Source organism: Trachypithecus francoisi, unplaced genomic scaffold (genome assembly GCF_009764315.1).
Source record: "Trachypithecus francoisi isolate TF-2019V2 unplaced genomic scaffold, Tfra_2.0 Lachesis_group12, whole genome shotgun sequence".
NCBI lineage: Eukaryota > Metazoa > Chordata > Mammalia > Primates > Cercopithecidae > Trachypithecus > Trachypithecus francoisi.
In genome coordinates this window covers 1,145,590-1,171,612 of record NW_022681457.1, presented here as the reverse complement: position 1 = coordinate 1,171,612, position 26,023 = coordinate 1,145,590, and the positions used below count along the sequence as shown (strand labels likewise).

At 49.2% G+C, this 26,023-nt stretch overlaps 1 protein-coding gene across 1 annotated transcript in view; it reads right to left on the bottom strand.

The window, feature by feature from the left end:
- BHMG1 (basic helix-loop-helix and HMG-box containing 1) overlaps window positions 1–26,023 on the bottom strand; it is a 51,715-nt gene that overhangs the window by 16,582 nt on the left and 9,110 nt on the right. Inside the window, exon 2 of the mRNA XM_033223585.1 lies at window positions 9,151–9,280. Coding sequence (XP_033079476.1) covers window positions 9,151–9,280 — 130 coding nt within the window. The remainder of the gene's footprint in view (window positions 1–9,150; window positions 9,281–26,023) is intronic.

The following is a 26,023-nucleotide window of genomic DNA, read 5'->3' as shown; positions in this document are numbered from 1 at the left end:
GCCACCTCACCTGGCCCCCTCCTGCACTCTTGTGACACCCTGGGCCTACCTCCACGAAGGCACTTGCCACACTGTTTTATAATCATCCATCATTCTCTGCCACTGACCATGAACTAGTGAAGGGTGAGACTAGCAAATTGGTTTCTCATCCCAAGCACACAGAATTGAGAGGTCACTAAACCAGGCATTGTCGAAGAAATGAGTCTCCCCAAAGCACCATGAAGGATGTCTCCTGCCCCGCAGGCATCTTCCATGCAGCCACCAAATACCTCCTGAGTTGGTACTGGAGTCACAAAGCTAAAAGAGACTATGACTGACTAGGGGCCAGGTGTGTCAGGGTAAACTGGACATGCTTTTTTTCGACTTCATGGAGCTTACAATCTAGTGAGAGCAACACATCTTAATAAACTCACCAATCATCGAAAATGATCGACTGTGTGATAAGCATTATAAATAAAAGAGTATAACAAGGGGTTCCAAAATTAGGGTATCTGAAAAGGCCTCTCTGAAGAAGTAGCATTTAAACTGAGACCCAGGCCGCGCGTGGTGGCTCATGCCTGTAATCCCAGCACTTTGGGAGGCCGAGGCGGGCGGATCACTTGAGGTCAGGAGTTCAAGACCATCCTGGCCAAGATGGCAAAACCCAGTCTCTACTAAAAATACAAAAATTAGCCACGTGTAGTGGTGCACGCCTGTAGTCTCAGCTACTTGGGAGGTGGAGGCAGGAGAATCACCTGAGCCCAGGCAGTGGAGGTTGCAGTGAGCTGAGATCATGCCACTTCACTCTAGCCTGGGTGACAGAGAGAGACTGTCTCAAATAAATAAATAAACTGAGATCTGAAGAGCAGAAGGAGTTATCCTGGGGAAATGGTGAGGGAAGAACACCAGGAAGTACTTTTTGAATCAAACTGGATCCCTAGAAAAATAACACAACAGCAATAATCTTCCAAACTCCAAATCAGGAAACATGGTCTGATGAAGGGACTCATGCGAAGCTGTTGTATAAAACACAGACAGTCACTGAAATGATTCAGCGTGGTCCACAGAAGGAAGCTATAATCTAACTCTGTGATCTAAGAGACAGAGGTGACTCAGCAGAGAGGACACTGGTTTTGGAGAACCTGGGGCCAATCTGCCACTTTCCGGCTGTGTATTGGCAACATGGCATTTTTATTTCTTTGAGCCTCATTTTTCTCATCTGTGTGATGGGAATGAGGATATTAATTCCAGCTCAGATGATTGTCATTAGAACTAAATAAATTAGGGTATGTGAAATCACCCAGCAGAGTCTGCGTGATAAGCATTATAAATAAAAGTGTAGGCCGGGCGCGGTGGCTCAAGCCTGTAATCCCAGCACTTTGGGAGGCCGAGACGGGCGGATCACGAGGTCAGGAGATCGAGACCCTCCTGGCTAACACGGTGAAACCCCGTCTCTACTAAAAATACAAAAAAACTAGGTGGGCGAGGTAGCGGGCGCCTGTAGTCCCAGCTACTCGGGAGGCTGAGGCAGGAGAATGGCGTAAACCCGGGAGGCGGAGCTTGCAGTGAGCTGAGATCCGGCCACTGCACTCCAGCCCGGGCGACAGAGCAAGACTCTGTCTCAAATAAATAAATAAATAAATAAATAAATAAAAATAAATAAATAAATAAATAAATAAATAAAAAAAAGAGTATAACAAGGGATTCAAAAATGGCCTATATTGGCCAGGCACGGTGGCTCATGCCTGTAATCCCAGCACTTTGGGAGGCCAAGGCGGCTGGATCACCTGACCTGAGGTCAGGAGTTCGAGACCAGCCTGGCCAACATGGTGAAACCCTGTCTCTACTAAAATACAAAAACTGGCCGGACGTGGTGGCTCACGCCTATAATCCCAGCACTTTGGGTGGGCGGATCATCTGAGGTCAGAGTTCAAGATCAGCCTGGGCAACAAGGTGAAACCCTGTCTCTACTAAAAATACAAAATTAGCCGGGCATGGTGGCACATGCCTGTAATCCCAGCTACTCGGGAGGCTGAGGCAGGAGAATCGCTTGAACCTGGGAGGCAGAGGATGCGGTGAGCCGAGATCGCGCCATTGCACTCCAGCCTGGGCAACAAGAGTAAATGTCTGTCTCGCCAAAAAAAAAAAAAAAAGTAATAATAATAAATAAAATAAATAAAATACAAAAATTAGCCGGGTGTGGTGGGGCGCGCCTGTAATCTCAGCTGCTCAGGAGGCTGAGGCAGAGAATCACTAGAACCCAGGAAGCAAAGGTTGCAGTGAGCTGAGATCGTGCCAATGCACTCCAACCTGCAGCTGTAGCCCCTGTCTCACTGGGCTGCTGTGAGGGCTAGATAGCAGAACAGGAAAGTCTCTGCAGACTGAAGAATTGTTGGGGTGGGTGAGGAATGAGGTCCTGGAGCCTCTGTGTCTCTGGTCCCCAGCAGCCTCAGATTGTCTCGAACCCTGGCTGTTGTGCTCAACCCTTTCTTTCTTTTTCGTTCGTTCTTTTTTTTTTTTTGAGACAGAGTCTCGCTACGTTGCCCAGGCTAGAGTGCAATGGTGTGATCTTGGCTCACTGCAACCTCTACCTGCCGAGTTCAAGCAATCCTCCTGCCTCAGCCTCCTGAGTAGCTGGGACTAGAGGTGCACACCACCATGTCCAGCTAATGTTTTGTATTTTTAGTAGAGACGGGGTTTCACCATGCTGGCTAGGCTGGTCACAAACTCCTGACCTCGTGATCTGCCTGCCTCGTTCTCCCAAAGTGCTGAGATTCCAGGTGTGAGCTACCACGCCCGGCCAATAGTCTTTTTTAGCTTTTTTGTTTGTTTTTTTGCCGGTTTTTTTTTTTGAGACAGGGTCTCTTGTTCTCTTGGCCAGGCTGGAGTTTAATGGCACTATCTCAGCTCACTTCAACCTCCACCTCCCAGACTCCAGCAATCCTCCCGTCTCAGCCCCACAAGTAGCTGGGACTACAGGCGCATGCCACCATGCCCAGCTAATTTTTTGTATTTTTTATCGAGATGAGGTTTCGCTATGTTGTTCAGGCTGGTCTCAAACTCCTGGGCTCAAGTGATCCAACCACCTTGGCCTCCCAAAATGCTGGGATTACAGGTATGAGTCACCACACCTGGCCTCAGTCTTTTTAAGCTTATAATCTCTAATACCAGGTTTGGAGCACATGGTTGGCACTCGATAAGAAAAAGTCCTTATAAACCATGAAGTAATATATAAATGTTACTTATTATTACTAGTATAAAGGTTTTATTTAGAAAGCAATTGGGCATCATCCCAGATTTCAAGACAGAAGCCTCAATAACTGCAACTTCAGGAAGGTTAATTTGGAGGCTACACCAGAGTCTGAACTCTCAAAGACCTTCTGAAGGTAAGATCAACAGGTCCTGTAACTGTCTCAACCAAGGGGGCTCATTCAGTCATTCAACAAACATCTATTGAGCCTTGAGTGACAGAATGGTTGAAGGGAAGAGCCTTTGGAGTGAGATACATCTGACTCTCCCTTTTTTTTTTTTTGAGATGGAGTTTCGCTCTGTCACCCAGGCTGGAGTGCAGTGGCCGGATCTCAGCTCACTGCAAGCTCCGCCTCCCGGGTTTACGCCATTCTCCTGCCTCAGCCTCCCGAGTAGCTAGGACTACAGGCGCCCGCCACCTCGCCCGGCTAGTTTTTTGTATTTTTTAGTAGAGATGGGGTTTCACCGTGTTAGCCAGGATGGTCTCGATCTCCTGACCTCGTGATCCGCCCGCCTCGGCCTCCCAAAGTGCTGGGATTACAGGCTTGAGCCACTGCGCCCGGCTGATTCTCTCTCTTTTAAGACGTGGTCTTACTCTGTTGCTCAGGCTGGAGTGCAGTGGTGTGATCTTGGCTCATTGCAACCTCCACTTCCCAGGCTCAAGCTATCCTCCTGTTTCAGCCTCCTGGGTAGTGGGTACCATGGCTGGTTAAGTTTTGTATTTTTTGTAGAGATGGAGTTTTGCCACGTTGCCCAGGCTGGTCTTGAACTACTAAACTCAAGCAATCTGCCTGCTTCAGCCTCCCAAAGTGCTGGTATTACAGGCGTGAGCCACTGAGCCTGGCCACATCTGAATCTCTCTCTCTCTCTCTCTCTCTCTCCAGAGTGGTGAGGAAGGACGCTCTGAATTGAAGCTGCACCTCAAATCTCTAATGCAGGAGAGGCGATTCATCACAGCTCCCGCTATGGCACGGAGCACCGGACTGAGCATGTCCCACGGCCCCGGGATGCGGGTTGTCTGTGGAGCTGGATCCCATGATGCAGTGGAGGGAAGGATGAAGAGGGAGGAGAAGAGGGGTTCTGAAGACAGCAGAGGATACACGGTAAATAAGTAGGCTGAGGCCTGGGGAGAATTCCAAGAGATGTGGCCATCAGGTCATTTATGAAATGTTGCCAGTCCCCTGACGAGACTGCCATGCCTCGAGGGCAGGGACTGTGTCGTAGTCATCTCTGGCTCCCCAAGGGCTATTCCAGCACCTATGCATGCCAAAAACTCACATTCCTCAAATATTTTTAGCACCATGATGGACTGCATAATGCATCCCCGCAAAGTTCCAAAGATGTCCATGTCCTAGTCCCTAGAACCTATGAATATGTTGCCTTGTATGGCAGAAAGGACTTTGCAGATATGAGACATGATTGAGTTAAGGATCTTTTCTTTTTTTTTTCCTGAGACAGCGTCTTGCGCTCTCACCCAGGCTGGAGTGCAATGGCATGATCTTAGATCACTGCAACCTCTGCCTGCTGGGTTCAAACGATTCTCCCGCCTCAGCCTCCTGAGTAGCTGGGATTACAGGCATGCGCCACCACTCCTGGCCAATTTGTTGTATTTTTTTTTTTTTTTGAGACGGAGTCTCGCTGTGTCGCCCAGGCTGGAGTGCAGTGGCGCGATCTCGGCTCACTGCAAGCTCTGCCTCCCGGGTTCCCGCCATTCTCCCGCCTCAGCCTCTGAGTAGCTGGGACTACAGGCGCCCGCCACCGCGCCCGGCTAGTTTTTTGTATTTTTAGTAGAGACGGGGTTTCACCGTGTTAGCCAGGAGGGTCTCGATCTCCTGACCTCGTGATCCACCCGCCTCGGCCTCCCAAAGTGCTGGGATTACAGGCTTGAGCCACCGCGCCCGGCAATTTGTTGTATTTTTTAGTAGAGACGGGGTTTCACCGTGTTAACCAGGATGGTCTCGATCTCCTGACCTCGTGATCCACCCGCCTCGGCCTCCCAAACTGCTGAGATTATAGGCGTGAGCCACCGTGTCTGGCCACGTTAAGGATCTTGAGATGGCATGATTACTCCTGTTTATCTGGGTGGGCCCAGTGTAATCACATATAATCTTATGGAGGCAGGAATGTCAAAGGCAGACAAGGCAATGTGACAGCAGAAGCGGTAGGACAGGAAAGAGATTTGAAGATGCTTCCATGCTGGCTTTGAGGGACCATGATGAGTCAAGGAACGCAGGCAGCCCCCAGAAGTTGGCAAAGAGAAAGGAAACAAAGTCTCCAAAGCTTCTAAGAGGAGCCAGTCCTGCTGACAACCTGACTTTAAGCCAGTGAGACTGGCCAGGCGCAGTAGCTCATGCCTGTAATCCCCGCACTTTGGGAGGCCAAGGTGGGCGAATCACTTGAGGTCAGGAGTTTGAGACTAGCCTGGGCAACATGGTGAAACCTTGTCTCTACCAAAAATACAAAAAACTAGCCGGGTGTGGCAGTGGGTGGCGTGAGCCTGTAGTCTCAGCTACTTGGGAGACTGAGGTGGGAGGACTGCTTGAGCCTGGGAGGCAGAGGCTGCAGTGAGCCGAGGTTGAGCCCCTGCACTGCAGCCTGGGTGAGAGAGTGAGATCCTGCGTCAAAAATAAAACAGAACAAAACAAAAACAAAACCTAAAAACCCCAAAACAACCAAAGAAGTGAAAAAGCCACTGAGACAGATATTGGACTTCCGAACTCCAGAACTGTAAGAGAATGAATTTGGCTGGCCACAGTGGCTCACGCCTGTAATCCCAGCACTTTGGGAGGCCAAGGAGGGTGGATCGCCTGAGGTCAGGAAGTTGAGACCAGTCTGACCAATATGGTGAAATCCTGTCTCTACTAAAAATACAAAAAAAAAAAAAAAAAAAATAACCAGGCGTGGTGGCACGTGCCTGTAGTCCCAGCTACTCGGGAGGCTGAGACAGGAGAATCACTTGAACCTGGGAGGTGGAGGTTGCGGTGAGCCGAGATCGTGTCACTGCACTCTAGCCTGGGCAACAGAGCGAGACTCCATCTCCAAAAAAAAAAAAAAGACAGAATAAATTTGTGTTGTTTTAAGCCACTAAAGTCTGGGGTGATTTGTTACCATAGGAAACTCAGGGATTTAATACAGCTTTTATATATAAAGCACCTACTAGTGAGAGAGATTTAGGAGAATCCACGTGACCTGGTAGTTGACAGATGTGGTAGGCAGGATAAGGGTTAGGGTTAGGGTCAGGGTTAGGCAATTCTGTCCCAAACACCCACTCCTCTGAACCTCTCTAAAGGCAAGTCACACACTCTAGCTGGGATCAGTTTTTCCTGTGTTTACATCTTTTTTTTTTTTTTTTTTTTTTTTTAGACAGAGTCTTGCTCTGTTGCCAGGCTGGAGTGCAATGGCATGATCTCAGCTCACCACAACCTCTGCCTCCCAGGTTCAAGCGATTCTCCTACCTCAGCCTCCCTAGTAGCTGGGATTACAGTCATGCACCACCATGCCTGGTTAATTTTTTGTACTTTTAGTAGAGACAGAGTTTCTCCATGTTGGTCAGGCTGGTCTCGAACTCCCGACCTCAAGTGATCCACCTGCCTCGGCCTCCCAAAGTGCTGGGATTACAGGCAAGAACCACTGCGCCCAGCCAAATCTTATTATTATTATTTTTTTCTTTGAGATGTAGTCTTGCTTTGCTGCCCAGGCTGGAGTGCAGTGGTGTGATCTTAGCTCACTGCAACCTCCACCTCCTAGGCTCATGTGATTCTCATGCTTCAGCCTCCCAAGTAGCTGGGATTATAGGCGCATGCCATCACAGCCAGCTAATTTTGTTTTTTCTTTTTTTTGAGATGGAGTCTTGCTCTGTTGTCCAGGCTGGAGTGCAGTGGCACAATTTCGGCTCACTGAAACCTCCGTCTCCTGGGTTCAAGCAATTCTCCTGCCTCAGCCTCCTGAGTAGCTGGGATTACAGGCACATGCCACTATGCCTGGCTAATTTTTTTGTATTTTCAGTAGGGATAGGGTTTTACCATGTTGGCCAGGCTGGTCCTGAACTCCTGACCTTAAGTGATCCACCAGCCTTGGCCTCACAAAGTACTAGGATTGCAGGAGTGAGCCACTGCGCCCAGCTAATTTTTGTATTTTTAGTAGAGATGGGTTTTCACCATGTTGGCCTGGCTGGTCCTGAACTCCTGACCTCAGGTGATCCACCCACCTTGGCCTCCCAAAGTGCTGGGATTACAGGCATGAGCCACCATGCCTGGCCCCTGTGTTCAAATCTTCATCTTCCTGACCAGATTCTGAGTTCCCAGAGGATGAGCACTGAGTCTCAAATTTCCTTGCCTCTCCCTATTGTAACAGAACAGCTGCCTGCATCTAACAGTCTTTCATAATGCCTGATGAATGAATGAGTAGATGAATGAATGAGAGGAAACAGAGCAGGAAAATATCCTACCAAGGCTTCAAGATCTGAATTTCATATTAAGGTACTCCCTTAATATGGGCACTGGGCACAAGGTGTTAGCTTAGCACTATATGCATTTCTGGAGTAGCCTATGGGGACGCAGAGGGAAACCTTACCTATTCCTGCCTAATAGAGATGATACCCATAGGTCACAAAACAAGGTGCCAGAGGGGAAACTGACGTTTACTTGAGGCATGCTATGCACTGGGCCTGTCATAGCTATATTGTCATTTTGGTCTCACAGTGTCTCTGGGTATCAAGAGTCACCCAGGGTGGAGTGCAGTGGTACAATCTCAGCTCACTGCAACCTCCACCTCCCAGGTTCATGTGATTCTCGTGCCTCAGCCTCCTAAGTAGCTGGGACTACAGGCACCCACCACCACACTCGGCTAAGTTTTGTCTTTTTTTTTTTTAATTTAATTTTTTTTGAGAGGGAGTCTTGCACTGTTGCCAGGCTGGAGTGCAGTGGCATGATCTAGGCTCACTGCAACCTCCGCCTCCCGGGTTCAAGCAATTCTCTTGCCTCAGCCCCCCAAGTAGCTGTGACTACAGGTACGTGCCACCATGCCCAGCTAATTTTTGTATTTTTAGTAGAGATGGGATTTCCCCATGTTGGCCAGGATGGTCTCGATCTCTTGACCTCATGATCCGCCCACCTCAGCCTCCCAAAGTGCTGGGATCACAGGCATGAGCCACAGCATCCGGCCTGTTTTGTCCTTTTTAGTAGAGATGGTGTTTCGCCATGTTGGCACGGCTGGTCTCGAACTCCTGACCTCAGGTTATCTGCCTGCCTCGGCCTCCCAAAGTGCTGGGATTACAGGTGTGAGCTACTGCATCCGGCTCCAAGAGTTCTTTTCCCTTGTTTGACAGTTGAGAAAACTGAAGCTTAGAAAGTTGGCCGGGCACAGTGGCTCACACCTGTCGTCCTAGCACTTTAAAACTGTCTCTACTAAAAATACAAAAATTAGCCGGGCGTGGTGGTGGGCACCTGTAATCCCAGCTACTCGGGAGGCTGACGCAGGAGAATTGCTTGAACCCAGAAGGTGGAGGTTGTAATCAGCCGAGATTGCACGTCAGCCTGAACAACAAAGCGAGACTCCCTCTCAAAAAGCGAAAAAGAAAAAAGAAAAAAAGAAAGTCTGGGTAGCCTGAGGAACGGCCCAGAGTTCTGCAGCTGTGAAGCTAGAGGGCTCAAACCCATGGCTATCTGATTCCTGGAACAATGATCTTTGTGCTATCTCTATTTCCCCAGCCCAGTTTATCCTGTCTCCTTTGCAAAAAAGCATCCTCCAGGCACCTAGTTATGGGATCACAGACTCCCAGAAATTCCCGTTCAGAGTAGCCCCATTCCCATTCGAATGCTGCCACTGAAAGGATCTGTCTAGGTTTCCCAGGAGAGGGTGACCCACTTGCTGCTATTTAAAGACCCGCCTCCCAAATCTGGCCCTCTCCTCTAGTCCCTGTACCTTTGTGAGCTTCTTGGTCCCCGTCTTCAGGGCTATGGGCAGCAGCAGTGCCAACTCTTGCAGCTTGCTAGTGTGGTTTTTCCTCTGCTTCTTGTTTGGGGACAGGAGCTGGTTTTGGTTCCTCTGATTCCTGTTTGGGGACAGGAGCTGGTTTTGGTTAGGACATCCAAAACTGAATTCCACATCTAACCCGCAAACCTCCTGTCTGTGTTACCCATTTTACAGCTGTCTGCACCCTACCCTGGACACTCAAGACAGAATCCCAGGCATCACCCGTACTTGTTATGTTCCCTTAGCCCTTAATCAGTCAGTCACCAAATCTTACCTACTCCTCCTCCATCGCCTTCTCTTCAACCTCACAGCCCTGCCCTAGTCCATGTGTTAACATCCCAATAGTTCACTCAACCCTGCCATTTGGCCTCTTCCATCCCTACTTTCTGCTAGAGTCAGGGTGACCTTTCTGAAACACAAATCTGACCACGTCACTCTCTTGCTTCAAACCTCTCCATGTCATCTCATTGTTAAGGATCAAGTTTAAGTGCCTAATGTGGGGTGAGTGCAGTGGCTGATGCCTGTAATCCTAGCACTTTGGGAGGCTGAGGCAGGAGAATCCCTTGAACCCAGGAGGTAGAGGTTGCAGTGAGCCAAGATTGTGTCACTGCACTGCAGCCTGGGAGATAAAGTGAGACTCTGTCTCAAATAAATAAATAAATAAAATACAAAAATTAGCCAGGCGGGGTGGCAGGCACCTGTAATCCCAGCTACTGGAGCAGGCTGAGGCAGGAGAATCTCTTGAACCCGGGAGGTGGAGGTTACAGTGAGCTGAGATCACGCCACTGCACTACAGCCTGAGCGACAGAGTGAGACTCTACCTCAAAAAAGAAAAGTTCCTAATGTGGCTTATCATTTGCATCCTGCCCCAGCTGACCATTCTGGTGTCCTCTCTTGCTTCCTTTGGCTCTCTCCCATCAACTGATCGTCATTCCACAGGATGGGTGAGGTGGCTCTGCTAAGGCCCCTGCGCCCTGGTGCTCACACACCTCTGATCACTTCACCAGGCTATCACCTGTGTTGGGGGCACCACCGCACCCCTAGCACCTAGAACATAGTCTGGTATATTGTGACAACTCACTGTGTATTTGCTAAGTGAATTAATAAATAAGGACATGAAATAAGTTGTGTTGGCCGGGCGCAGTGGCTCACGACTGTAATCTAGCACTTTGGGAGGCTGAGGCAGGTGGATTACTTGAGCTCAGGAGCTCGAGACCATCCTGGCCAACATGGTGAAACCCCGTCTTTACTAAAAATACAAAAAAATTACCTGGGCATGGTGGTGGGCACCCGTAACCCCAGCTACTCGGGAGGCTGAGACAGGAGAATTGCTGGCTGGCTAACTTTTTTATTTTTTGTAGAAGTATGCTCCACTGGCCGGGTGCAGTGGCTTATGCCTGTAATCCCAGCACTTTGGGAGGCAAAGGCGGGCAGATCACAAGGTCAGGAGTTCGAGACCAGCCTGGCTAATATGGTGAAACCCCATCTCTACTAAAAATACAAAAATTAGCCAGGTATGGCGGCGGACGCCTGTACTCCTAGCTACTCAGGAGGCTGAGGCAGGAGAATGGCGTGAACCCGGGAGGCGGAGATTGCAGTGAGCCGAGATCACGCCACTGCACTCCAGCCTGGGTGAAAGAACGAGACTCCATCTCAAAAAAACAAAAAGAAAAAAAAATAGAAGCACGCTCCACCACCTAGGTAGCACATGGCTATAGTTCCAGCTACTTGGGGGGCTGAGGTAGGAGGATCACTTGAGCCAGGGAGGTTGAGGTTGCAGTGAGCTGTGATCACCCCATTATACTCTAGTCTGGGTGAAAGAATGAGACCCTGTCTTGAAAAATAAAACAAAAAACACCAAGAACAAATACACCCCTTGTTCTGGAGATTACAGTATAGTTGGGGCTAAAGTAATTAATCAAATTGTCACACAAACAAAATTGCAAGTAAGACCAGAAAAAGCTACATAATATACTGGGTTAACGGGCCATTGTAAACGAAAATATGGAGCCTCTTATTCAAAAATTGAGAATTTAAAGATAGTGAGAGCATGCCAGGCGCAGTGGCTCATGCCTGCAATCCCAGCACTTTGGAGGGCCGAGGCGGGCAGATCACCTGAGGTCGGGAGTTCGAGACCAGCCTGACCAACATGGAGAAACCCTGTCTCTACTAAAAATACAAAATTAGCCGGGCGTGGTGACGCATGCCTGCAGTCCCAGTTACTAGGGAGGCTGAGGCAGAAGAATAGCTTGAACCTGGGAGGCGGAGGTTGTGGTGAGCTGAGACCACGCCATTGCACTCCAGTCTGGGCAACAAGAGCAAAACTCCGTCTGCAGTGAGGCTGCAGTGAGCTGAGATTGTGGGTGACAGAGCCAGACTCTCAAAAAAAAAGAAGTAAAAATAAGAAGCTTGTACAAGGAAATTGATCTGAATGCTAAGTAGCAAGTGCAGTGTCACCAATACATAAAGAGGCTGTGTTTTGCTTTTGACCAAGTGTGGTGGCTCACATCTGTAATCCCAGCACTTTGGGAGGCCAGGGTGGGAGGATCACCTGAGCCTGGGAGTTCAAGACCAGCCTGAGCAAAAAAGTGAGACCTTGCCTTTACAAAAAAATAAAACTTTGGCCAGGCAGGGTGGCTCACACCTGGAATCCCAGCACTTTGGGAAGCTGAAGTGGGCAGATCACTTGAGCCCTGGAGTTCAAGGCCAGCCTGGCCAACACGGCAAAACCCTGTTTCTACTAAAAATACAAAAATCAGCCGGGTGTGGTGGTGAGCGCCTGTAATCCCAGCTACTCGGGAGGCTAAGGCAGGAGAATTGCTTGAGCCTAGGAGGCACAGGTTGCAGTGAGCCGAGATCGCACCACTGCACTCCAACCTGGGCAACAGAATAAAACTCTGTCTCAAAAAAAGAAAAAAATCACTGATGAGTCCTCAAATTACCTCCTGGTAGAAACCATAACTTTGAGCCAAGGGGGTGCTGGGGTTCTATCCTTAGAGGTAAATTGAGTAGGCTGACCTTAAACTCCTGTCTAGCCCTGATAAATATATATATATTGCACATTATTTCCCATGTGTTCTAGAGGGGCCCTTGGAAGACCTGGCAAGAAACAACTCAGGAAGCAAGGAAGAAAAAGTGTCCAGGTCTACTTATAAAGTTCAAGGTGTTATTGGAGCTTGTCTCAGAGGGTTTCATATAAACCATAGTCCCTGGATGTTTACTCTGGGTTTTACAAAGCACTGGGTGAAACTTCTGGGCAAACACAGAGGTTAGGGAGGAACTGAGTGGCTGGGAATCCCAATGTCTTGGCATCCCCTGGGCAGTAGTCCTGAATAAGTACAACCTGGGCTCTACTCTCAAGGGCCTCCAGGAGCCAGGTACCACCTGCTAGGGCTGCCTCTTTCTTTGCTGGATGGTTTGGGTTTTAGCCAGTTTCTTCCCTCACAGTCTCTATATTTGCATCCACTAATCTCAGCTGTGCCCTCTGGGTTTTCAGGGAACAGGTCAGCTCCAGCCACATGGGTTTTCTTTCTGTTTCTCTAGACTGCCAAGTTTATTTGTCTTTGGGCCTTTACTATTCCCTCTGTTTGGAATGCTCTTTTGCCCTGGTTTTTGTTGTTGTTGTTTTGTTTTGTTTGTTTGTTTTTGTGTTTTGTAACACAGTCTTGCTCTGTCACCCAGGCTGGAATGCAGTGGCAAGATCTCAGTTCACTGCAAGCTCCGCCGCCCGGGTTCACGCCTGCTTGGCCTCACGTTCTCCTGCCTCAGCCTCCCAAGTAGCTGGGATTATATGCACCCACCACCATGCCTGGCTAATTTTTTGTATTTTTAATAGAGACGGGGTTTCACCGTGTTAGCCAGGATGGTGTCGATCTCCTGACCTCGTGATCCGCCTGCCTCAGCCTCCCAAAGTGCAGGGACAGGCATGAGCCACTGTGCCCGGCCCTGCTTGTTTTTGTTTTTTTTTTTTTGAGACGGAGTCTCGCTCTGCCACCCAGGCTAGAGTGCTGTGGCTGGATCTCAGCTCACTGCAAGCTCTGCCTCCCGGGTTTACGCCATTCTCCTGCCTCAGCCTCCTGAGTAGCTGGGACTACAGGCGCCCACCACCTCGCCTGGCTAATTTTTCGTATTTTTTTTTAGTAGAGACGGGGTTTCACTGTGTTAGCCAGGATGGTCTCGATCTCCTGACCTCGTGATCCACCCGTCTCGGCCTCCCAAAGTGCTGGGATTACAGGTTTGAGCCACCGCGCCCGGCCAGCTTGTTTTTAAAGAGACAATGAGTTCCTCTGTCACCCAGGCTGATGTGTAATAGCACAATCACAGCTCACTGTAACCTCGAACTCCTGAGCTCCAGCAATCCTTCTGCTTCAGTCTCCCAAGTAGCTGAGACTTTAGGCACGCACCACCAGGCCATAGAGACAAGGCTGGGTGCGGTGGCTCACCCCTGTAATCCCAGCACTTTGGAGGTTGAGGCAGGATGACCCCTTGAGCCCAGGAGTTTGAGTCCAGCCTGGGCAACATAGTGAGACTCTGCCTCTACAAAAAACTTTTAAAAATAAATTTTAAGCTGGGCGTGGTGGCTCACACCTGTAATCCCAGCAGTTTGGGAGGCCGAGGTGGGTGGACCACCTGAGATCAGGAGTTCAAGACCAGCCTGATCAACGTGGTGAAATCCCGTCTCTACTAAAAATATAAAAATTAGCCAGGCGGCCGGGCGCGGTGGCTCAAGCCTGTAATCCCAGCACTTTGGGAGGCCGAGATGGGCGGATCACGAGGTCAGGAGATCGAGACCATCCCGGCTAACACGGTGAAACCCCGTCTCTACTAAAAATACAAAAACTAGCCGGGCGAGGTGGCCGGCGCCTGTAGTCCCAGCTACTCGGGAGGCTGAGGCAGGAGAATGGCGTAAACCGGGAGGCGGAGCTTGCAGTGAGCTGAGATCTGGCCACTGCACTCCAGTCCGGGCGACAGAGCGAGACTCTGCCTCAAAAAAAAAAAAAAAAAAAAAAAAAAATTAGCCAGGCATGGTGGCGGGTACCTGTAATCTCAGCTACTTGGGAGGCTGAGGCAGGAGAATTGCTTGAACCCAGGAGGCGGAGGTTGCAATGAGCAACCGAGATTGCATCATTGCACTCCAGTCTGGGCAACAAGAGCAAAAGCTCCGTCTCAAAAATAAATAAATAAATAAATAAATAAATAATAAATAAAATAAACTAAATTTTAAAATAAATTTTTTTTTGTGGAGACGGGGTCTCTCTATATTGTACAGGCTGTGAAACCTTATTTCTTTCATTATTTATTTATTAATTATAAATATAAACTCGAGGGCAAGAATTGGTTTGTTTGTTTTTGAGGCAGAGTCTTGCTCTGTTGTTCAGGCTGGAGTGCAGTGGCGGGCTCTTGGTTCACCGCAACCTCCACCTCCTGGGCTAGTGATTCTCCTACCTCAGCCTCCCAAGTAGCTGGGATTACCCACAGGACAATAATTTTTGTCTTTATTGCTAGATCCCAGGCTGATTTATCCATAAACTGCAGAAAGCACAGTGCTTGGAACCCATAATACTTTTAGGGGCTCAGGAAAATATTCTAATTCCTTTTAAATTAGAACAAAAAATAAATATCACCCCATCTGTAGTATACTTGTCTTTATATCAATACTATCATAAATCACAATTGTTAATATTTTTCTTTTTTTTTTCCCCCGAGACGAAGTCTCACTCTTGTTGCCCAGACTGGAGTGCAGTGGCATGATCTCAGCTCACTGAAACCTCCGCCTTCTGGGTTCAAGTGATTCTCCTGCATCAGCAACCCAAGTAGCTGGGATAGCAGGTGCCCGCCACCACGCCTCCTAACTTTTGTATTTTTAGTAGAGACGGGATTTCACCACATTGGCCAGACTGGTCTCTAACTCCTGACCTTGTAATCCACCTGCGTTGGCCTCCCAACGTGCTGGGATTACAGGCATGAGCCACTGCGCCCGACTCAGTAAAAAAGTATTGAATTAATGAATACTGAGAGGTCTTGGGATAGCTTCTTAAGACTTCTGAAGTGATCTATGAAACTAATTCCCAAGTTTCCTTTTCCCTGAGATAATCAACCTGAACATATCCTAGTTACTTTACTATTATTGAGATGGAGTCTCACCTTGTTGCCCAGGCTGGAGTGCAGTGGCATGATCTCGGCTCATTGCAACCTCCATCTCCCAGGTTCAAGCGATTCTCCTGCCTCAGCCTCCCAAGTAGCTGAGATTACAGGCATGTACCACCACACCTGGCTATTTTTTTTTGTATTTTTAGTAGAGATGGGGTTTCACCATGTTGGCCAGGATGGTCTCAATCTCCAGATCTCGTGATCCACCCGCCTCGGCCTCCCAAAGTGTTGGGATTACAGGCGTGAGCCACCGTACCCGGCCTTCATTTGTTTTAGTAGTGTGTAGGGATGTAAGAGTAAGAGCTGCCCCAAAGTGGGACAAAGCAGGGGACAGTCCCAGGAGGTGGCATAAAGGTTGATATATAAGCTCAAGTTTTTGAAGCAGAAACTCTGGGATTCCAATCCTAGTTCTGCCACTTGCTGTGTGACTTTGGGCAACTGCTTTCATTTCTCTGTGCCTGTTTCTTCCTCCTTTACAAAATGGAGGTGGTTAGGAAAACCTTGATCCTGTCTGGAAGGTGTTTTGTATAGTGACTGGTACATAGGGAGTGTTCATGAAATGTTAGTTCAAGAAAGCAGGTGGCGCCAGGTGCGGTGGCTCACGCCTGTGTCCTAGCACCTTGGAAGGCCAAGGCGGGAGGATCACCTGAGGTCAGGAGTTCAAGACCAGCCTGACTAACATGATAAAACCCCGTTTTAAATAAAAATACAAAAAATTAGCTGGGTGTGGTGGCGCACGCCTGTAATCCCAGCTACTCGGGAGGTTGACGCAGGAGAATCACTTGAACCCGGGAGGCGGAGGTTGCCGTGAGCCGAGATTGCATCATTGCACTCCAGCTTGGGCAACAAGAGTGAAGCTCTGTCTCGAAAAAAAAAAAAAAGAAAGCGGGTGTACAGTCATTTGTCAGAAGGATTTTAGGGGTAAGAGGTGTTGATGAATGGGCTGTTTTTGCTTGACCAACATCCAATCCCCCCTTTTCTGTTAACAGTACCTCAATTTTCCTTTGAGCAACCATTTCTCCTCCATTCTCAGTCCATGTGGTTCAGAGGGGCTGACCTTATCTTCCCCTTCCACTGGGGAGCACAAAACCAAGGTCCTGCCAAGAATAGTCACAGTGATTGGTTCAGGGTTGGAGTGGTAATCCTAGGTTTGGCCAATTAGAGTTCATCAACCTTAGAGGCTTTCTCTTCTGGGTATATGGAGTTGGCAAGATATGGACCTGGAGCTGCTGGGAACCATCTTGCCCTTCCAAAGGGACAACCTGCAGCTAGGCACAAAGACTCATGCTTGTAATCCCAGCACTTTGGGAGGTCAAGGCAGGCAGATCATTTGAGGTCAGGAGTTCGAGACCTGCCTGACCAACATGGTGAAACCCCGTCTTTGTTAAAACTACAAGAAAGTTAGCCTGGCCTGGTAGCACATGTCTGTAGTCTCAGCTACTCGGGAGGCTGAGGCTGAGGCAGGAGAATCCCTTGAACCCGGGACGTGGAGGTTGCAGTGAGCTATCACACCACTGCACTCCAGCCTGGGCGACAGAGCGAGACTCCATCTCAAACAAACAAACAAACAATAAGATAAGATAAAATAAATAAAACAAAGGGACAACCTGCTTGAGACAGAAGCCATCACAGACAATTCCAGAACCAAGAGTAACAGATTCCTGGCAACATCATTTAAACTCCATCCTGGAACCAGCCAAAGCTGACACCCCTGAATTTTTTGTTTAAATGATCCAATAGGCCGGGCGTGGTGGCTAATGCCTGTAATCCCAGCACTTTGGGAGGCCAAGGCAGGCGGATCACAAGGTCAGGAGATCGAGACCATCCTGGCTAACACGGTGAAACCCTGTCTCTACTAAAAATACAAAAAATTGGCCGGGCGTGGTGGCGGGCGCCTGTAGTTCCAGCTACTCGGCAGGCTGAGGCAGGAGAATGGCGTGAACCCAGGAGACGGAGCTTACAGTGAGCCGAGATCGTGCCACTGCACTCCAGCATTGGCGACAGAGTGAGACTCCATCTCAAAAAAAAAGATCCAATAAATTCCTTTTTATGCTTAAGCCAGTTTTTGCTAGGTTTCTGTTTATTGCAACTAAGAGTCTTTATCAATACAAGGACCCCCACATCTAGAAAGGGGGATGAAAGTATGAATTGTGGGCAACTCTAAACTTCCAGGAGGAATGGGCAGTGGGATAGGCATTCTTCATTTTCTTCATGGTGCTTCCTCTGAGCATAGTATCTAGGTAGAGAACCTGAACAAAGCACACAGTCCTCGTCTTAGAATGGTCGGACTTAATATTTTTCGACTTTAGGATGGTGTGAAAGCCATACAAATTCAGTAGAAGTTATACTTCTCTTACTGTGCTGGGCAGCAACACTGGGCCACAGCTCCCAATCAGCCATGTTTTTTTTTTCTTTTCTTTTTTTAGACTGAATCTTGCTCGGTTGCCCAGGCTGGAGTACAGTGGCGCGATCTTGGCTCACTGCAACCTCCACCTCCCGGGTTTAAGTGATTCTCCTGCTTCAGCCTCCTGAGTAACCGGGATTACAGTCATGCACCACCATGACCAGCTAATTTTTGTATCTTTAGTACAGATGAGGTTTCACCATGTTGGCCAGGTTGGTTTCGAACTCCTGATCTCAAGTGATCAGCCCACCTTGGCTTTGCCAAGTGCTGGGATTACAGGCATGAGCCATCAACCATGCATTTTTGACATACAGTATTTTCAATTTATGATAGGTTTATCAGGACATAATCCCGTAGATGCTTAATTTTGGAGTTAATGAAGAGATAGTTGGATGGAAAGTCACTGGGGGAGATGGTAGGGGTTAACATGAACTCTGACCTTATTTTTTATTTTTCCAGACTTTGGAGGGAGGGAGAAATCTGATCCAACCCCCAATTTGCTGTGACAATCCCATCTATAAGATTCATTATACTTAGTAGGTGCTTGGTGGATGAATGAATGTGTGGATAAAAGAATGGAAGTAAAGACATGGTAGCTCACGTCTGTAATGCCAGCACTTTTGGAGGCTGAGGCAGAAAGATCACTTGAGCCTAGGAGTTTCAGAGCAGTGTAGGCAGCATAGAGAGACCATGTCCACAATTTTTTTTTTGAGACAGAGTTTCTCTCTTGTCGCCCAGACTGGAGTGCAATGGCACCATCTTGGCTCACTGCAACCTCTGCCTCCTGGGTTTAAGTGATTCTCCTGTCTCAGCCTCCCAAGTAGCTGGGATTACAGGCATCCACCACCATGCCCAGCTAATTTTTGTATTTTTAGTACACCCTGTTGGCCAGGCTGGTCTCAAACTCCTGACCTCAGGTGATCCACTCACCTTGGCCTCCCAAAGTGCTGGGGTTATAGGTGTGAGCCACCACACCTGGCCTTTTTTTAAAATTAGTTGGGCTTAGTGGCATGTACCTGTGGTCCTGCATACTTGGGAGGCTGATGTGGGAGGACTGCTTCCGCCTGGGAGGTCAAAGTCGCAGTGAATTGTGATCATGTCACTGCACTCCAGCCTGGGGAACAGAGCAAGACCCTGTCTAAAAAGAAAGAGCCAGGTGTGGTGGCTCATGCCTGTGACCCCGGAACTTTGGGAGGCGGGGTGGATCACTGGATCCCAAGAGTTTGAGACCAGCCACGGCAACATGGCAAAAATCCATCTCTATGAAAAATACAAAAATTAGCCAGGCGTGGTGGTGCGTACCTATGGTCCCAGCTACTCAGGGAGCTGGGGTGGGAAGATTGTTTGAGCCCAGAAGGTCGAGGCTGCAGTTAGCTGGAATTGCACCACTGCATTCCAGCCTAGGTGACAGAGCAAGACCTCGTTTCAAAAAAAAAAAAAAAGAAAGGAAAGAGGCCAGGCTTGGTGACTCATGCCTGTAATCCCAGCATTTTGGGAGGCCGAGGCGGGTGAATTACCTGAGGTCAGGAGTTTGAGACCAGCCTGACCAACATGGTGAAATCCTGTCTCTACTAAAAATACAAAAATTAGCTGGGCGTGGTGGCTGGCACCTGTAGTCCCAGCTACTCGGGAGGCTGAGGCAGGAGAATTGCTTGAACCCGGGAGGCGGAGGTTGCAGTGAGCCAAGAGCACGCCATTGCACTCCAGCCTGGGCAGCAAGAGTGAAACTCCATTTCAAAAAAAAAAAAAAAGGCCAGGCGCGGTGGCTCACGCCTGTAATCCCAGCACTTCAGGAAGCTGAGGCGGGTGGATCACAAGGTCAGGAGATCGAGACCATCCTGGCTAACATGGTGAAACCCCGTCTCTACTAAAAATACAAAAAAAAAAAAAAATTAGCCAGGCATGGTGGTGGGCACCTGTAGTCCCAGCTACTCGTGAGGCTGAGGCAGGAGAATAGCGTGAATTGGGAACAGAGCTTGCAGTGAGCCAAGATCGTGCCACTGCACTCTAGCCTGGGCAACAGAGCGAGACTCCGTCTCAAAAACAAACAAACAAACAAAAAATGGGCCGGGTGCAGTGACTCACGCCTTAATCCCAACACTTTGGGAGGCCAAGGCAGGTGGATCACAAGGTGAGGAGTTTGAGACCAGCCTGGCCAACACAGTGAAACCCTGTCTCTATTAAAAATACAAAAAAAAATTAGCTGGGCATGGTGGCGGGCACTTGTAATTCCAGCTACTTGGGAGGCTGAGGCAGGAGAATCACTTGCACCCAGGAGGCGGAGGTTGCAGTGAGCCGAGATCACGCCACTGCACTCTACAGCCTGGGCATCAGAGCTAGACTCTGTCTAAAAAAAAAAAGAAAGAAAGAAAGACACTCAGAATGTCAATTGGGCGTGGTGGCTTAGTAATCCCAGCACTTTGGGAGGCTAAGACAGGAGGATCACTTGAGGCCAGAAGTTCCAGACAGGTCTGAGCAACATACCAACACCCTGTCTCTACAACAAATAGAAAAATTGGCTGGGTGTGGTGGCATGTGCCTGTAATCTTAGCTGTTCAGAAGGCTGAAGCAGGAGGATCAAGCCCAGGCTCAAAACCAGGAATCCGAGGCTATAGTGAGCTATATGATGCCACCACTGCACTCTAGCGTGGGCAACAGAGTAAGACCGTATCTCTGAAAACAAACAAACTCAGAATGTCACAGGCTGCAAGGACCTTAGAAGTTATCTTTGCCATAAAAATAAAAAAAGAAAAAGAAAAAAAGACATGGGCCGGGCATGGTGGCTTACACCTGTCATCCCAGCACTTTGGGAGGCTGAGACAGGCAGATCACTTGAAGCCTGGAGTTGAAGACTAGCCTGGGGAAAATAGCAAAACCCTATCTTTACAAAAAATACAAACATTAGCCAGGCGTGGAGGCATGTGCCTGTAGTCCCAGCTACTCGGGAGGCTGAGGCAGAAGAATCATTTGAGTTCGGGAGACGGAGGTTGCAGTAAGCTGGGATCACACCACTCACTCCAGCCTGGGCAATGGGAGTGAAACCCTGTCTCATAAATAAATGAATAAATAAATAGTAAGAAATAAATGATCTTTGCTGATCATTTCAGAGTATTCTCATCTGGAAAATGGTAGGCATCTTTGCACATACTTCCTCATGGGGGTTGTTGTATGGATTAACAGTTATCATACAAACAAAAGGTTGGGCAAAGAGTCTTGCAAACGGTAAATGCTCAGCACATGTTTTTGTTATTATTGTTCAATGAGAGTGGCTGGGGCTATAAGGGAGATGGGGCAAGCCCTTACCTGTCACTGGGACCCACTGAACTAGCTCTGGGCTGTTCAGAGGAACACAAGCATCTGCTGGAACTGAACATCTGCAAAGAGGGAAAAAGAATGATTAGTGACCTCTGAGACTGCGGGAATGATGGGCAGGAAGCCTGATGGGCACCCTTCATTTTCCCTATGATGCTCCTTTAAGCACCCAGAGATCCCAAAATAAGAGTCCCCAGCCCCCAACAAATTATGGGCCCAGAGACCCAAATTAAACAGCTAAACCTTGGCCGGGAGTGGTAGCTCACACCTGTAATCCCAGCATTCTGGGAGGCCGAGGCAGGCAAATCACTCGAGGTCAGGAGTTTGAGACCAGCCTGGCCAACATGGTGAAACCCCATCTCTACTAAAAATACAAAAATTAGCCAGGCATGGGGGTGCATGACTGTAATCCCAGCTACTCGGGAGGCTGAAGCAGGAGAATCACTCAAACCCAGCAGGCGGAGTCTGCAGTGAGCCAGGATCAAGCCACTGCACTCCAGCCTGGACAACAGAGTGAGACTGTGTCTCAAAAAACAAAAACAAACCCCTAAACTTCTAAACTCAAATCTGTGAATCCCAAATTGTAAATCTGGGCCTTAAATCATGATCCAGACTTAAAACTAAAACCAGCAAACCCCTAAGCTTGACTTCAGAACTTAGACATTAATAGTGAGATGCCAGACTCTGAAACAGAGACTACCAGGCCTTAAAAGTGTGGCTTGAGACCTACAGACTGTGATTTTAAAACCTGCCAGGGGTGGTGGCTCATGCCTGTAATCCCAGCACTTTGGGAGGCCAAGGCAGGTGGATTACCTGAGGTCAGGAGTTCAAGACCAGCCTGGTCAACATGGTGAAACCCATCTCTACTGAAAATACAAAAATTAGCTGTGCGTGGTGGCACACACTTGTAGTCTCAGCTACTCGGGAGGCTGAGACAGGAGAATTGCTTGAACCTGGGAGGCAGAGGCTGCAGTTAGGCAAGATCGCACCACTGCACTCCAGCCTGGGTGAGACAGGGAGACTCCATCTCAAAAAAAAAAAAAAAAAAAAAGACACTAAAACTAATACTTTAATACTTTAGAGTCCCAAAATGAGAACCTAAATCCTCACTTTGGAGCCCTCACAAAGCCAGGCACAGTGGCTCACGCCTGTAATCCTAGCACTTTGGGAGGCCAAGGCGGGAGGATCACTTGATCTCAGGAGTTTGAGACCAGCCTGGTAATATGACAAAACTCCACCTCTACAAAAAAAAAAAAAAAAAAAAAAATTACCTGGGCATAGTGGCACATGCTTGTAGTCCCAGCTACTTGGGAGGCTGAGGTGTGAGGATTGTTTGAGCCCAGGAAGTCAAGGCTACAGTGAGCTAAAATCGCACCACTGCACTCCAGTCTGGGTGACAAAGTGAGATCTTATCTCAAAAACCAAAAAAGGAGCCCTCCCAAACCTACAAACCCTAAATTGTAATACTGAGATACCCCAGACCCTCAAACTGTCAACTTCTGATCTCCAAATATGATCCTAATACTAAGATTACAGACCACAAGTTGTAACACTATGAACCTGTATCCTGAAATAAGAAATCCAGGACCCTATGAAGCAAACCTCACTCCTCTAAATTGACCTCTTAGACCCCCATACTGTCCCTCAAATTGTGGCCCCAACCCTAAAACTGAGATCTCGAATGTGGGTCCTACTCTGAAACCCCAGACCCTAAAACTGGGAGCTCCCATACTCAAAGTGGCACTCCAGGCCCTAAAACGTGCTTTTAAAGACCCGAACTGCAACTCCAGATCCTAAAGCCTCATAGGCTACATTGGGACTTGGGCCCTAAATCTATACTGAGGCTTCAATTGCCCCAGATCAGGCTCCAGACTCTCAAAATGTTACATCATAACTCAGAACTAAGACTTCCAGATCCCCAAATTGGGATCTCTGGATTCCAAGGAGAAAGCTTCCAGTCACAAAACCCAAGCCCTTCAGATTCCAGAACTAGTCACCCCTAGACACAAATCCCGAGATCCCAGATCGGAACTCGAGAGCCCTGATCCCCAACATAAACAGAGTCTTCCGTTCCTCAAACTCGAACTTGGACTCCCGCCTTCAAACCCATACTCCTTCGCCCGCGGCCCTGCACCCAGAGCATGTTCTATTCCCCTGAGACCCCCCGAGAGAGGCTCCTGTGGGGATCCTGGGTTCCCCTAAGCCCAGCTAGTGCTGGGGGAGTCACCCTGCCCCGCGCCCCATTCCCCTTGGCCTCCAGCACCCGCCTCAGGGCGTGCAAAATGGCGTGAGGCTGCCCCCGCCGTTCTGGTTTCTCCGGGCCCACTCTAGGGAGCCCGATCAGACAGCGTCTCGCGCGGGTCCCGGAAAGACGGCCGCGCGCGGGGGTCCCAGACGGTCTCGGACACCACGTTCCCAACCGGGCGTGGAGTTGGGTGCGAATCCTCCCGGCGCGAGGATCCGGCGCGAGGCGTAAAGAGCAGAGCAAGAGTGCGTTCCTGAGGCCAGGCCACGCCCCCACCAGTTCCAGCCAAGGTGTGCTGGGCACGAGACGACGGGGTTGAAAGGGCAGGGTGCAAGTGGCCGTGCGCACGCGCGCCTCGGGAAGGGCCCTGTCGTCTTGCACAGCGTGAGCTGGGCCTCAAGCCTTCTGACAAGGCCTTTGCCGGCGTGAGCCTCTAGGCGGCCAATCAACGCCTGCTCAGCCACCCGCCTTTTTAAGCGGTCACGCCCCTGCACGACCCCCGTGGTCCAGGGCCTTTACATCCCAAGGAGGCTGGGTTTCCCCAACTGTCAACTCCCAGGAAGAGAGCGAGAGAGCTCGCTTTTGTCCCTTCTGGCCCTGTGGTGCCCCATTTCCACGTTTTCCCTTCAGTTCTTGTTTCATGAGGGCCTCCTATGTGCCAAGCACCAGGCTGGATGGTGGGAACTTAGCCACTGTCTTCCCAGTGCAATCAAGGCCCTGAGAACCTCCGACACATGAGAATCCGGTCAGACGGGAACTCGGTTAATGCAGAGAACAATACGTTGGGAAAGGACTCAAAGAGGAGGGCCATTTGAATTGGGCCTTCTTGCGAGGCCAAGGCGGGCAAATCACTTGAGGTCAGGAGTTCCAGACCAGCCTGGCCAACAATGGTGAAACCCCGTCTCTGCTAAAAATACAAAAATTAGCGGGGCATGGTGGGGCGTGCCTGTAGTCCCAACTACTCGAGAGGCTGAGGCAAGAGAATCACTTGAACCCAGGAGGTGGAGGTTGAATGAGCTGGTATCACTGCACTCCAGCCTGGGCGACAGAGCAAGACTCTGTCTAAATAAATAAATAAATAAATGAAAAAGAATAAAATAATTGCCACCCCCCCCCCTTTTTTTTTTGTAGAGACCAGGGTCTCACTTTGTTGCCCAGGCTGGTCTTGAACTCCTGGACTAAATCTAGTCTCCCGGCTGAGATTATAAGCATGAGCCACCGCAGCCAGCCTGGAAAATACGTCTTAAGGGGAGATGATCTAACTATCTAGTCAAGAGTAGAAGCCCTGAAATCCAATATATTTCAGTTCAAATCGTTTTCTTGGCTGTGTTGCCAGCGACAAGAGGCTTAATCTCTTTCTGCCTTATAAATTTAGGATGGTAATTCTTACTAGGGTTGTCTACAGGGTGTCTGGCATATAGTTCTGATGTAATAAATATTTACTGAACACATATTTATGCTGTTCTAGGTGCCTGAACAAGGTACACAATTATCTCTGCCCTCGTGGGCTGCTGCTGCTTTTTTTTTTTTTTTTTTTGAGACGGACTCTCGCTCTGTTCCCCTCCACCGGCTGGAGTGCAGTGACGCGGACTCGGCTCACTGCAAGCTCCGCCTCCTGGGTTCACGCCATTCTCTTGCCTCAGCCTCTCTAGTAGCTGGGACTACAGGCGCCCGCCACCCCGCCCGGCTAATTTTTTTTTATTTTTAGTAGAGACGGGGTTTCACCGTGTTAACCAGGATGTTCTTGACCTCCTGACCTCGCGATCCGCCCGCCTCCGCCCCCCAAAGTGCTGGGACTACAGGCGTGAGCCACCGCGCCCGGCCTTCTTCTTCTTCTTCTTCTTCTTTTTTTTTTTTTAAGAAACGGCAGGGTCTCATTCTGTCACCCAAAAAGAGACGGCAGGGTCTCATTCTGTCGCACAGGCTGAACTGCATGGAGGGCGGTGGTGTAACCCTAGCTAACTGCCTCGAACTCCTGGGCTCGAGCGATGTGGAGCTGCTATTCTGTGATGTGGACTAACTCCTAATGCATGGGACTTTCCTTCCTCCTAAGGCTTAATTTTCTCATTTGTAAATCAGGAGGTAAGAAGGGAGGGGATGGGCCTGGCGCCGTGGCTCAAACCTGTAATCCCAGCACTTTGGGAGGCCGAGGCGGGTGGATCACGAGGTCAGGAGTTCAAGACCAGCCTGACCAACATGGTGAAACTCCGGTTTTACAAAAAATACAAAAACTAGCCGGGCGTGGTGGCGGGCGCCTGTAATCCCAGCTACTCAGGAGGCTGAGGCAGGAGAATCGCTTGAACCCAGGAGGCGGAGGTTGCAGTGAGCTGATATTGCGCCACTGCACTCCAGCCTGGGTGACAGAACAAGATTCCGTCTCAAAAAAAAAAAAAAAAAAAAAAGAAAAAAAAAAAGAAGGAAGGGGATGGATGGGAATGACTTTGGAAAAGCACAAGGAGCTGTTAGCTATTGTGTTGATCGGCACAAATGAATCAATAAGTGTGCTCTTCCCCAACTCTCCACCCCTCAGCAACACCCTATTGCAATACTCTCAATTCCGTTCCCAAGGGCCCTGGGCAAAAATGGAGCCCTCCTGGCTAGACTCCATCTCCCAGCGCGCCCCGCGGGGAAGCGCCCTGCGCTTGAGCTGCCAAGTCCTCTACGGCTTTGTCTCCCGGGAGTTCGAGTCGTTCTTTTCCTCCGCCCGCCTA